Raw genomic sequence first — 14,439 nt, forward strand, 5'->3', positions numbered from 1 at the left:
TCACAAACAGATGTCTATATTTTAAATAAAGTCCAAAGTAACATTAGGAAAATATTTCATGATGAGGCTCTGATATGAACGTAAATTACATGGTGACAAAGAAAATGAGATATTTATCATTTTTATAAATAATATTTATTATCTTTATCTTTTTAATGCTAACATGTTATTTTTTCTTTTTTTTTATCTGAAAGAAACTAAACAATAGGGAATGAATTAGAAATTGGATGTGTTATTTTTTTGTATTCACATAAACATTATCTGGACCACCATCAACAGGATATTATATTGCAGTCGTAAAACAACGGTGACTGTTTACAGTCAGAAGAGCAGAAAGTAGATAACATCTGTGCTATTACACCCATTTGTTATTGCTTTATTGTCTACTGCTTTTATCTGCGCTGACATTCATAAGTAGTAATTCACCTTCTTGTTTAACTGTTCAACTGTTCAATAACTGAGCAACTTAGTTCAATATTTTGTACAATAATAAGTGACGTGACATACGGCCAAGTATGGTGACCCATACTCAGAATTTGTTCTCCGTATTTAACCCATCCAAAGTGCACACACACACACCCACACCGTGAACACACACCCAGAGCAGTAGGCAGCCATTTATGCTCCGACACCTGGGGAGCAGTTGGGGGGCATGGGGGGACCCTGTTTGGTGGCTTGCTCAAGGACACCTCAGTCGTGGCCGGCCCGAGACTCAAACCCCCAACCTTAGGGTTAGAAGTCAGACTCTCTAACCATTAGGCCATGACTTCCCCTGGAACTGAAATGGTCTTGGGAATTTTTACCAATTTATTTACACAATATGACTAATATTTGAAGGTTAAAAATATTTTTATGGAGATACAAATGTTTTGTAAAACACAAATACATAAATAAATAAATAAATAAATAAATAAATAAATAAATAAATAAATTTAAAAAAGGAAATTGATGCAGTTATTCAATAGTTCACAGATTTTTAATAAAACCTCCATATTTATACTTTGAGCTTTACAAAGCTTTATTTTGATCTTTACTGCTTGGTTATCAGTTAGTATGTATAATTTCACACTGCTAAGAGTACTTTTAACTAATATAATACTATAATAATTGCTACAATATTACATCATATAATTTGTAATTTAATAATGTATCTAATTTTCTTTTATTCACTAATCATTAAATTAATAAAACATATAATAAATGAATAAACATATTAATAAAGTAAACTATATGACATAATACGTAGGAGAACTACGTTGAACATCTCATTCCAGATTTAGTCTCCCTTTAGTGTGGAAATAACTTCTATTCTTCTGAGAAGGGTTTCCACACCAACGGAAGACTAAATCTTGAAAGGGATGTTCAACAAGCACATATGAGTGGAAGTCTAGTTGCAGTCCTTAGTGTTCCAGTTCATCTTAAGGTGTCTTGTGGAGTTGAAACCGGGGCTCTCTTCAGGACACTTGAATTCTTCCACACCATGTCTCAAAGACCATGCTTTGTGAACAGGGGCATTGGAACAGGTTTGAGCCTTTTAGTGGCAATGAATGGAAATTGTAATGCTACAGCAAACAAAGACATCTTATTCAACTGTCCAGCAGACCCACGTGTGTGTCCACGTGCTATACGTTTGACCTTTTTTGACGGGAAATCTAATAACAGTATAATATATTTATTTGAATATTCACATTCCTGGTGTATATTATATATATATATATATAATCGGTAAAAAAAAAAAGTAGTAATTCCTTGTTTGCTATCACACGCAGTCCTGTTTATTTTTCCGAGTAAAAAAGTGTGCAATAATTGTCCGCTCTTGGTTACCGTAGCACGTGACGATTAGAATGCGCTGCCGTTAGTTCACGTTTTTTTGCGTTTGGAGTATTGACCAATCAGTGGCCTCGATACTCAGCGACATCAACAAGCGGCTTTCTGTAAAATTTGTGTTGTTTCTGACTGAAAGATTCGCGCATGATTTGATGGGTTTTTATGACGTCATGATGTTTGTTGCTGTTTTCTGTCAGGTCTGAACAGCAACAGACAAACGTGTCGGTGCGATAGATAACGTTAGCGTCTACTTTAGCATTTAGCATGTAGCATTACGTGTATGTGCTTAGTGACTCACACTGTGAGTGCGGGTTTGACACAAATCTTTATTACTATATATATATACTTCTAAGTTCCTGACAAATTTTGGTGAGTTAACAAACAGTTCACCTTCTTCTCATGTAACGAACTACGTCATATCCGGTCTTTATCGCCCGCACTTCCTGTACACAGTTGCATGATTATCTGTATTAAAGGTAAAATTCTCACTGAAACACAACGACACGTTTGTGTTGTAGTTTTTTTCGCTTTACCGCACAACTGCAACACCGGCCCGAGTTTGTTGTTGTGTTTGTTTTATTCCTGCGTGAGAAGCCAGAGGTTGTGTGTCGTGATGACGTCACGTGGGGACACCAGCAGTCCCCAATGATGTTTAGAAAAAAAGAGAAAACACAAATCAACAAGTGTGGCCTTTTAAATCTCATACTTATTGACTGGGTCATATCCTATTGCATGTCATATTGTGGCACGGAATTAAAATTCTGATTCACCAAAGGTTTGAGACGTCATGGCGTATCCTCCGAGTAAGCGTCACAGAGGATCGAACAGCGAAGATCTACCTGGGACAGACACCTTCGGGGACGAAGAAGACTTTACGCAAGATGACTTGGAGGAAATCGACATCATCGCATCACAGGCCATCACAAGAGATGCTCAAGCCACAAGCAGTAAGAGAGGTTTTGCATCTGTTGCTGATTATCCAGAGCAGAACAAAGCACCTATAAGAGAAGGCAGGAAAACCTTCACCATTGGAAACAGCCATCCTGGCAGCATCATGACTAACAGCAAGGAAGCGAAAAGAAATGATACTTCTGGTTAGTATGTAGAATACACGGTGTTTACTTAAAACATGAAAAACATTGTGATCGGAGATGGAATCGGTGCTTGGAGAACGTACAGGGAAAAAAGTCAAAAAGTACTCGAGTCAGAGAATGGCCGTCGTCTCAAATTGGAAGTAGTTCATTAAAATTTGTTGTTAGATGATGTGTCATTTCATGAGAATTTTGTATGAGAACATTTGTATGTAATGTTCTCTATTGTTTGATGGAGTACTTAGACTGAACATCTAAACATTCTAAACTAAATCACAAATTAGACAAGAGTAACAGTAATTTAAAGAGTAAAAGTGCAGATTTCCATTGTTATTGCTCATTAGTGTCTGTATTATAGGACTATAATAATGATGATGATAATCCCATCAAGGACAGACCCAGAATACCAGTCCAGTATTAACTTACTGACGATTATTATCGGTTTGATGCAATTCCACTTGTTATAAAGGGGTTTATCTGAGAATTCATGTCTTTGTTTCTGACTTTAAAGGAAATGGCCAAGAAAGAGCTGAACTCTACTACAGCCGCCTGGAAGCACAGCAAGCAGAGTTAAAGAGAAAGGTGTGTACATGATTTAAATTTATATAGAGACCATGTTGTGGTGCTTTATCAATCAGCATCGTATTTATAATGATATGTTTATATTCATTGTTTTTGTATTTGATCTTTAATAGTAAGGGAACAATCAGCTACACGGTTTAGCTTTGTATAACCTGCAGGTCAATCGTGAGCCAATCAAATGACATACAGCTTTATAAAATAGGTCCATATTAGTATTACTATGGCTTTCAAAAGTCTACACAACACTGCTAAAATAGGTTTGTGGTGTAAAAATAGTAAACAAAGGTAATTCAAGTACACCATATGTATATTTTATTAATTTATAATTTTATTTGATATATAAATGTATAATTTGTTGAAGCACCATTTGATTTAATTACACCACTGTCTTTCTGGGTCCGAACCTAAGGGATTGTTGTCACATGCAGAGTAATCAGAATGTTATGTTATGTTCTTGATGATGTCACTCTAGTGCCCATTTTCTTTATCAATTTCTAATATTTTGGAACTATTTTGGAAATTCTTTTATACTCCTCTCCTGACTGATATCTTTCACCAAGTGAAATGGCATGCAAGTCGTGTCAAGAAGCTTGTTATTGTCATTTCAACCATATATAGCTGATGTAGTACACAGTGAAATGAGACAACGTTTCTCCAGGACCACGGTGCAACATGAAACAAAGACAAGTTACAAGGACTTAGTAACTAAGCAATATAAAGTGCATCTGTGCAACCTGGTGCAAACAGTGCAGGACAAGACAAAAAGACAGTGCAGGACAAGACAAAAAAGACATTGTGCTTGGTAAGCTTGTAATGCTTTGTAAGCTCTTTGAGCACCTTGGCTTAAACAGTCAGATAAAACCAAGATGATGTGAAGAAAATCCTAAAGTCACAGCTGATCTTAATTTGGGGTTGATCAGATTAATTTAATTGATGACTGCTGTAAAACAATTATTTTAGAACATGAGCTCGGGGAAGAAAAAAAAAAGTTCGAGCAAAATAAAAAAATAAAAAAAGTTACTAAACTATTGGTGATTGGCTAGTGCCATTTTAATTTTTTTTGTTTGTTTTTTGCTGAGAAGGCTGGAAAAATGTCTGTTATTCTGTTGAGTTATCTGGGATTCTTTTCTTTTGCTTTTTTTTTTATTACAAAAACCTACCATTTTAACAGGGGGAGTGTAGACATTTTGTGTCCATTGTGAGTACAAATTAAAATGGAGCTTTATTATTATCATCAATCAAATCTTTGATACACAATTATGTGCATAAGTATCAATGTCACCCAAATGAGGATGAGGTTCCCTTTTGAGTCTGGTTCCTCTTAAGGTTTCTTCCTCTTCCATCTAAGGGAGTTTTTCCCTCAACACAGTCACCTCAGTCACCTCAGAATTAATCATTTGCGGTAAATACAAACACATTTAAATAAAAGTATAATATTAATCTTGAATCTATGTAGAATATTTAAGTTTTTGTACTTTTTGTAATATGTCTTATGTTCTGTAAAGCTGCTTTGAGACAATGTCCATTGTTAAATGTGATATATGTATGTGTGTGTATATATATATATATATATACACACACACACACACACACACACGTATATATACACACACATACATATGTGTGTGTGTGTGTGTGTGTGTGTATATATATATATATATATATATATATATATATATACACACACACATGTATGTATGTATGTATGTATGTATGTGTGTGTATATATACGTGTGTGTGTGTATATATGTATATGTGTATATATAATATATATATATATATATATATATATATATATATTATATGTATATGTGTATATATAATATTCATATATATATATATATGTATGTATATGTGTATGTGTGTGTGTGTGTATATATATATATATATATATATATATATATATATATATATATATATATATATATATATATATATGACGATTTTGAGTGTGTGTGTGTGTGTGTGTGTGTGTGTGTGTGTGTGTGTGTATATATGTATATGTATACACACACACGCGTATATAGTACAAATGTGTAACCAAGAAATATACAGTGTATGTACACGTTTTATCTATGTTTACACAAACTATCCATAAATAGATGTAAACTAGGGTAAGCAATGTATTAAAATGTTTTAAAGTGGCTGCTACAGTTGCAAGCTGTTATATTTCCTTATACGTATTTATAAAATGGAATATCATAGTGTCCAAAAACCTTACTACAACCTTAATACATTGGTGTTCTCCTGTATAAGGATTCGATCATCATGTTAAACTGCTGGCTTAAATTCGATTAGGACACTGAACACTGATGGAATATTTGGGTTACATGTAGCTGAAGGAGGTAGAGGAGCAGATTCTGATGAAGAACGGTGAAATCCGTGTTCTGCGAGACTCCCTCAGACTGGCGAATCAGGAGAAGGAGCAGCAGAGGCAGACTCACCTCCAGCTGGACAGAGATAAAGCTCATATCCAGAGTGAAAAAGAGAAGGCGCTTTCAAAGAAGGTCTGTAATCTGAATATCAAGTTGAGCCAAATGTGTTTTAATAAATAAATAAAATCTATACTTATTAGTTAGGGGTGGCACGGTTCACAAAACCCACAGTTCGGTTCGTATCACGGTTTTAGGTTCACAGTTTTCGGTTCTGTACGGTTCTTGTTGTTATTTTTTCTTTTAATCTTCAACACTCCAGAAATTTCCTTCAGCATTTGATATATAGCTTATTAGCTTAATTATCCACAATTTAGGATACAGTATTAACATTTTTGTAATATAATCATGCACTAACTGAATTTGACTTGACTTTAAGCACATGATTGGGACCATCTCGGAGTAAAGCTAGGTGAGATTTTGATACAGCAAGAGAGAAGACATTGATGATGACATGCTTTTCGTTTATTTGGCAAAAAAAAGGAGAATGTGTATTGTTATCTCTACAGGAGCTTGTGCCTTTTTAGCACACAAAGACTGAAATTAACTTGCATTTAACAAACTGCCAACTTCAGTGTAACTCTTACAAAAAAATAAAAAATTAAAGAAAAAGAGAGGAACTCTTTCAAGCTCTGTCTTTTAAATAAGTCAAAATATTTTAAACATGAATATATAATATGATGTAATAACATAATATAATGAGGCTATAACAATAGCAAAGGCCATAATCATAAAGTGAAGCATAAGTTTAACCATCTTATCACAACTGTCATATTAGAAGTGTTGCCATTAGCATATTGAATGCATTTTGCACAATGCTTGCACACAGTCGCAGTTTTATCTACTTTTATCTACTGTTTAATTTCCATTGTCATCGTAAGTAACATGAAATCCAAAATGTTCCCACACACCGGATTTGAACGACGCAGGCGCATCAGCCAACTCCGGGCAGCCTTCATTATCTCCTCCACTTGCCATTTCTGTAGTAGCACTCCGTACACAACTTTTACTGTCTATATGTATGTTTGCGCGAAACTGAGCACAGGGCTACACTGCGTATGCGTCGAACCGTGAGACACACACACGAACCGAACCAAGACAAGCGAACCGAACGGTTCGAGTGTTTTTTCATGTACCGTGCCACCCCTATTATTAGTACTGTCGAGAGGCTGTGGATTCATTCTGATTCAAATGCGCTAATTGTACACCACTTTTGTAGAGTTTACTGTGTCTAAGCATCTGTGCAACTCATGTTTCCCCCTTTTTTATGTCAGGGAATTAAAAATACATGTAAATACAAGTTTCCTGACAGAATTATAAGAGTCTATCTGGATTACCCACAAATTGGAGCTGTCTAATGCGATGGTCATCGTTTGTGTAAATAAAATGATTCTGTGGTAGAATAATAGGGGTTCAAAATCATTTTTATTTTGTATAAATAATCTGAATATCAAAGTAAAGGTGTAGAAGATGGTAGTGAGATCAGCAATGCTGTATGGGTTAGAGACTAGCAGTGAGGAAAAGACATGAGGCAGAGACAGAGGTAGCAGAGATGAGGATGTTGAGGTTCTCTTTAGGAGTGACGAGGATGGACAGGATTAGGAACGAGCACATCAGAGGGATGGCTCAGGTTGGCTGTTTTGGGGACAAGGTCAGAGAGGTTAGATTGAGATGGTTTGGACATGTACAGAGGACGGAGATGGTTATATTGGTAGAAGGATGTTGGAGATGGTGCGAGACTAGGAGATGCTGAGGGAAAATATCCAAATATTTTTAGTCATGTTGATCGGTCTCATGTTCAAAACTCTAAAACTCTGTTCTGAGGAAGAAAGTGATTGCAGATTTAAGACTGATACAGCTTCAGTTTTCAGCTCTATAGCATTCTTTTTATTTAACAGCATGTCATTCTGTAAAATGTGCTTGAAAGGTTACAGCACAAATTAAACTGCCAACTCAACTATAATCAAATCTTGAACTTTTTTTTACCTGATTTGGTGCACTTTTGATTCTTCCTTAATCCAGGTAGAGTCTTTAAAATCCGAGTTGCACTTTAAGCAAGCTGAGATGAATGAGATGAGGATTAAACTGCAGAGCTCTGAGCGTGGTGTGAAGTGCGTTGGCACGCCTGTAAGAAACAGGTAACTGCAACACTTAATTTATTCTGCAGATCTGTTCTTCAATAGAATGCACACTGAGCACAACTTAAACTCTCACTGTATGTAGTGTGAACTCCACCGGAAGCCGTGCGTTTGTGAGTAAGGAATCCTTCTCAGCTGACCTGCCTGTAAAACCATCAGCTGCTAAGAGCCAGCACACAGAGGGTATGATCTGTTTCTGACACAAGTGCATAGATACATGGTGTATACTTGCTTGATTTAATCTGTATTTGCATTAGAAATACTTCTATACAATGCTAATATTAGATAAATACTGTATATGTATTATTAAAAAGTCATGCTTTAATAATCTCTTCAGATGAAATGTACCAACAGCAATGCAGTATTGTAGAATGTTAATAGAGCAGTGCACCTGGAGGAATGAGGCATTATGTCAGATTGTAAGTTCCTGATCAGACTCTGGGGCAAGGAGAGAGTTGTGTAAATTGGGTTGGGAGAAGGATGTCAGTGTTGCAAAAGGACAAACGTCAAAGGAAGTGATCAGATTTGCCAGTGTGTAGCAAATGGACTTTTTTAGCAGGCTTGGAAACAATTGGAAAATGTGTTTGTTTGGTCACGTTCTTACAAAATCTACGAATTCAAACAAAAACTTAACAATTTATTCAATTATCAAGAGCCATTTCCTTACCTCAATGAAATTTCTTATCTGAAGACAATATTTTAAATTATTTAATATCAAGTCATGTCAAGAAGCTTTTATTGTCATTTCAACCATATAAGCTAACAGTACATTTCTTCAGGTCCATTGGCGTAGCATAAAACTACATAAAGCTACCTAAAATAACACAGAGCTAAGGATTTAAAGTGAGTTCTCCTAGCCAACCTTGTGCAAACGGAGTGCGACAGAAAATAAAGAGACCATATAAAACACTACAGGACAGATACACAAAATACCAAATAGTGTGTGTGTGTTTGTGTGTGTGTGTGTGTGTGTGTGTGTGTGTGTGTGTGTGTGTGTGTGTGTGTGTGTGTGTGTGTGTGTGTGTGTGTGTGTGTGTGTGTGTGTGTGTGTGTGTGTGTGTGTGTACCGTATGTTAGAAAGTACATTGTGCAAAACTAGAGAGACATTTACATTAAGCAAAATAATGGTTGTTGAGTCCTTTCTGGATGAATTCTGTAGTTATATTCAGATCATCTAATACTATTTGTTTTGAAATAATATTTTCACTGTTTTAAATAGGTGGGAAACAAAACCAAGAGAAAGGTGATAATAAACATATGAACTCCGCTGCAACCCGGGATGCAGACGGGATTCATCAAAAAGGTGATTATGAAAGAATTTTGTTTATTTATTTATTTAATTTTGCCTAAAGACTTTTTTTGTTGCTGTGAGGCTGATGATTTGTCATTGCAGGACCTGTATTATTGAATCTGCTGCTTCAGCACCCTTTGGAGCCAAGCTCTTTAGGCCTTTGTCATTTGTTGTGCATCAGTCCAGATGCTCTGCCTGCTATGTTCACCCAGTCAGTCTACACTAGTCCGTAAGTTATCTACGACTGCATATGGTTTGATTAAAAGCAACGCATTCCTTGTGACTTGTCACTGCCGTGCTAAGAAGAGTTCATCACATGAATAATATCTGCTTAGCGGTTGTCCTGTGGTGGCCGAAACATGCCGTGTGCATAAATAACTGATATTATTAATAATAAATAAAGTTATTAAGTAAAACCAGCTTTTAACATACAATTCATGTTTAGCTTTGGACTTTATTATTTACTTATTACTGCTTTGTGGTGCTGATAAAGTCACTATAACACACCCACTGGTGGTTTATTGCTTTATTATGAAATATACAGTAGGACAGTAGGTCCTTTCTTATCAGAACGTACATCATAACTCCTTCTCTAGAGAAAATACTAAACCCCAAACCTTCATTTTATTCTCCAGCACATCTTCAGTTGGTTCCAGCACGTCCTCTACGGATACCCGGCTGCTCCACCAGCCTCGAGTGCACTTCTATCAGCATCAGAGTCTGGCTATGTCAGGACTGGCCATGCTAACACACTGTGCTCCCACTCAGTTCCTAAGAAGGTCCTGCCCCCCTGCTGTACACCTCCTTCCTTTACTTCACTACCACATTAGCCTTTACTGCCAGACCCTCGAGACCATTGACAGGTCAGGAAAGAATCCACTTCAATCCGGCGCACTATCAGGTAAGGATGGGAATCTGCATGGACCACAAGTTTTTTGGTCAAAATCTCCACTTGCTGCTTTCGAAACACATAGTGTTGACTCATTAAGTCTTTCAGTGATTAGCATATTGAATAGTAGACAAATGCAAAATGTACACATTTACGATCCTGTTCTTCTTTTAAGAGACTTTTCACTTCTTTGTTTTATTTTATAGAATTATTTAACTCAAATTATTTAAGCGAGTAGATGTTTGTAATAACATGGGCAGATACTTTATACTACGTCCTAAACATATATTTACATCGCCGCTGGGATTTATTTTTGATTGAAGATGAGTTGAAGATGATTTTGTGTGTGTGTGTGTGTGTTTTTTTTGCAGGTTAACAAAAAAATACTGTAATATCGACATGAATGTAAATGAAAGAAAAATGAGGCTGCAACATGATTATTTTTAATGTAAAATGGTGTTGTTAATTTGATCATTTGTAATGGAAAAAAACACTGAACATTTTTTTTTTTTATTTGACTTTTGTGCAGTGTGAAATGAGATTATTAGATTTTTTTTTTCTCCATCCCTATAAGCAGGAGCCTCAGACGGCAGCTCTGCTTCCACAGTCGAGGAGTCTTTAGGTGCTCAAGAGGAGTTTGCCTTGGCGGCTATAAAAGCTCTTTATCACATTGTGTGTGAAAGCAGTGAAGCCGTAAACTCTGTTCTGGCTGTTCAAGAGGGAAAGGATTCAGAAAAGCCCAGTGAAAACCGACTCCGGCAACCTCAGACTACAGGTCACGGCAGCACCGTAGAGAACGCCTGTGATGAACTGCAGTCACACAGTCCTCTGCTCAAGAAGCTCTTCCAGTTGGTGGATTTAAAGTTTGTCATTAACGCGAATCAGAGAAAAGCTGTGGTGAACTGCTGTCTCAGGACTCTGTGTGCACTGGCTGAGAGAGCAGAGGAGAGCCAACTGTGGAGGTATACGTCAATCCATAACCAGTATTTTTTGTTAATTATACAGTTTATTCTTGAGCGCCGCTCACAAATGCATGACAAATTAACTTCAATATAGGTGCGGTTTTCTGAAGAGCTAATTACTGTAATAGCACTCATCATTCTTTTCATTATTGTGTGTTAATTTTTTCAAATTGATTAGATCTAACATGTTAAATAAAATATTTCTTGAGTGGCACAAAAGAATTCAGCCACAACAACACCATCAGGTTTCTCAGCCCATCTGACATATTTCTGAACATCGATTATGTAATTGTTAAATGAATGATTTTCTGACCTGTTTGCCATTGAAATGTTTTAAATGTTTGCAGATTGCAGGCGGTGTTGGCAAATCTGACTGTGACCCAAAACCTGTCTCTGGAATCTCCATACAGCACCATGTGGCTCTTTGTGAGATTGCTGGCACTTCTGTTGGATTGTGACAAAATAGCGAACAAGCTTTGCTCTCATAACTGTAAGTGTGGCACAGCGTACAGGAAGGACATTAACACACATTGCTAGTTGTTTGTGTTTAATATGCACTAATCATAACACCTCTCTTTGTTAGATGTTTGCCCATTTGTAAGACTTTTCCAGTATGTGACCTCCAGATCAAATAAAGTCGTTACTGAAGACATGTGGTCACGTTTGGAAGTTGAGGTAATATAATGTGTGTGTGTGTGTGTGTGTGTGTGTGTATGTATGTGAGTGTGTGTGTGCCTTTTGTCCAAAACATTGTGTTCAACCACACAGTCTGATACATTAACACCTCCAGTTTTTTGGTCACAGGTTGTCCGATTGCTGTCCAAGCTGTTTATGCAGAAGACATCAACATGGGCTGCTCTCAGTGCTGAATCCAACTGCCCCTGCAGCAGTGAGGTAGGAAGCACAAGAAGGCCATTTCATTTAGTGCACTCTCCCTGACAATCAGCTGATTGAAATGAGTTTCCTCCGTAGGGTGGCTGGGCGCTCCCTTAGAGATAGGGTGAGGAGCTCGGTCACTCGGGAGGAGCTCAGAGTAGAGCCGCTGCTCCTCCACTTCGAGAGGAGTCAGCTGAGGTGGCTCGGGCATCTGTTTCGGATGCCTCCTGGACGCCTCCCTGGGGAGGTGTTCCGGGCATGTCCAACCGGGAGGAGGCCCCAGGGAAGACCTAGGACATGCTGGAGGGACTATGTCTCTCTGCTGGCCTGGGAACGCCTCAGTATTCCCCCGGAAGAGCTGGAGGAAGTGTCTGCGGAGAGGGACGGACTTCTCGTCAGCTCAAACCAGCTCTTCTTCTTGGACCTTATAACCTCCACCCACATAACTGTGGCTTTTCAGTTGTTTTTTTTGCACCATTCTGTGTAAAAACCCTGACAAAAGATCAGCAGTTTTGGTAACATTCAGACCAGTCTGTCTACCACCAACACAACAGTCATTCAGTGAGATCATATTTTTCCCCCTTCTGATGTTTTGATGTAACCATTAACTCAGGCATTGGACTATATATTTTTTTGTCTCAGGTGTCATTTAAATAGTTTGCGCTCACTGTTTATTACAGACTATTACACCCTCTGGAACATAAAACTGTTTATCTTTGTACCATGAAATCATTTGCAGTTGATGTTCTGTGGCGTTTTGATCCGGACACAAAAAAATCGACCTTTTATTTGCTATAACATTTATTTTAAAATAAAATCATTTCCATTATGCCAATAATTGATAAATCTCTAGTTTGTTTTTCTTGGATCAGCATTTAATCTGCTCCACCTACCTAATATTTTGTATTGCAGATAAAAAGTAATTCTAAGAGGTTTTTAATGCGTGATGTCAGATTTGTGTGATTTTGATTTAAATAAAGTGGATAAAGCGCCTATCCTCATTTTTGTGTTATGGCACTTTTCTGTTCAGGTTGTCCGGACGGTGGTGGTGGTCTTACACAGACAGTGGCTTAGTATCAAAGGTCAGGAGAAGCACGTAGGTGGTGTTCAGACGTGGATGAGTCCAGGTGTTCACTCACTGAGGGAGTCTCTGCTGTTACTGCACTGGCTCCTCCTCAATGACTCGTCTTTCTCCATGCACTGCCTGGATGTGTTGCACATGTACCATCAGGTCATCCCAGCCATCCGAGACACACTCCGTAGGATCCCTGACCTCTCAGAGAGCGAAGGTGAACACATTCAGCTTTTATTTCATTTGTGTAAACTTGTTTTTTTTTTGTTTTTTTTTTATGTCCTCCACACGTGTATTCAGATGTCACCTACTAGCCATTGTTATTTACTACAAAAAAATGTTTTACTTCCTAGTAGGACATCTCCAGGTAACTCCCTCGAAACTCTTCAAGGGGAATATCAGGGCTGTTTGTAATACTAATTGTCTAAAGTGACAATGAGCCACCAGGGGGCACTGTACAGATGCAGGATTTAAAATTCACAGTATATCGAATTGTCTGTCTACCTGCTACCAAACTTCCCCAACACCTTCACAGGTTACTCGGCAAAACATTTGCTTATACACTTGTATCCATACATTTGAGAGAAGTATCTAAAGTGATCTACAAGTGAGTGCCAAATATGGGAACCTGAGCACTAAAACTATTTGTATGTATTCAAGCTCATATTCCACATTCCAGTTAGAATAACCTCCAATTTACTGGGAAGACTTCCCTCTAGATTGTGGAGCTTGGCTCTGGGGCTTTGCTCATTAGTTTAGTCACTCAAAGTGTTTAGTGCGGTTGAGGTTAGGGCATTGTGAAGGTCACTTCAGTTCTTCTGCTCCAAACATATCATGTAGAAGAACCACATATGGGTTTGATGGCCAGGCATCCACATACTGCACCCAGTGAGCATAAATAGCACGATTTAACATCAGTAATACTTTAGCACATTTAAGGACAAGATACACAAAGGACACTTATTTTTATATGCAAATATCGTCAAGACCATAAAACAAACAATTGTTCATTCATTCTTTATAGAACTGGCTATAGAGGAGATCTGTCGACCAGATGCAGAGGAAGTGGAAGATATGGATATGGACGCAGGTTCTTGACCAGAAGGGAGGATTTAGAATGCTGACAAGCATCCAAGTGTTTCTTTTGGTTGTCTTTTGTCTGTTAATTTTCACCACTATCCTTAATTAAAGCAAACTGAAAGTGCATCACTTGTATTTTTAGCGTTTAAGCTGTGTGACTGGTTTGAACAATGACACATTCAAAAATCTATAAATATCT

The 14,439-nt window shown here is 37.5% G+C and overlaps 1 protein-coding gene across 7 annotated transcripts; it reads left to right on the top strand.

Annotated features, from left to right (window-relative positions):
- Window positions 1-1,400: 1,400 nt before the first annotated feature.
- LOC113639051 (ATR interacting protein) lies at window positions 1,401-14,364 on the top strand. Of its 7 annotated transcripts, none has more exons than XM_027140709.2 (15): window positions 1,401-1,523; window positions 2,603-2,921; window positions 3,430-3,500; window positions 5,837-6,007; window positions 7,955-8,070; window positions 8,156-8,253; window positions 9,290-9,373; window positions 9,464-9,590; window positions 9,997-10,262; window positions 10,825-11,212; window positions 11,560-11,702; window positions 11,796-11,887; window positions 12,017-12,106; window positions 13,119-13,377; window positions 14,185-14,364. In XM_027140709.2, exons 2-15 carry the CDS (start codon window positions 2,615-2,617, stop codon window positions 14,256-14,258), a joined length of 2,286 nt encoding a protein of 761 aa, XP_026996510.1. In that variant the 5' UTR covers window positions 1,401-1,523; window positions 2,603-2,614; the 3' UTR covers window positions 14,259-14,364. The 7 variants fall into 7 exon arrangements, 6 of the variants coding, with proteins under 6 accessions (XP_026996510.1, XP_026996508.1, XP_047659510.1 ...); XM_027140707.2 differs by lacking the exon at window positions 1,401-1,523 and adding an exon at window positions 1,842-2,510; XM_047803554.1 differs by lacking the exon at window positions 1,401-1,523 and adding an exon at window positions 1,842-2,303.
- The last annotated feature ends 75 nt before the right edge of the window (window positions 14,365-14,439 follow it).

Source organism: Tachysurus fulvidraco, chromosome 2, assembly GCF_022655615.1.
Source record: "Tachysurus fulvidraco isolate hzauxx_2018 chromosome 2, HZAU_PFXX_2.0, whole genome shotgun sequence".
Classification (NCBI taxonomy): domain Eukaryota; kingdom Metazoa; phylum Chordata; class Actinopteri; order Siluriformes; family Bagridae; genus Tachysurus; species Tachysurus fulvidraco.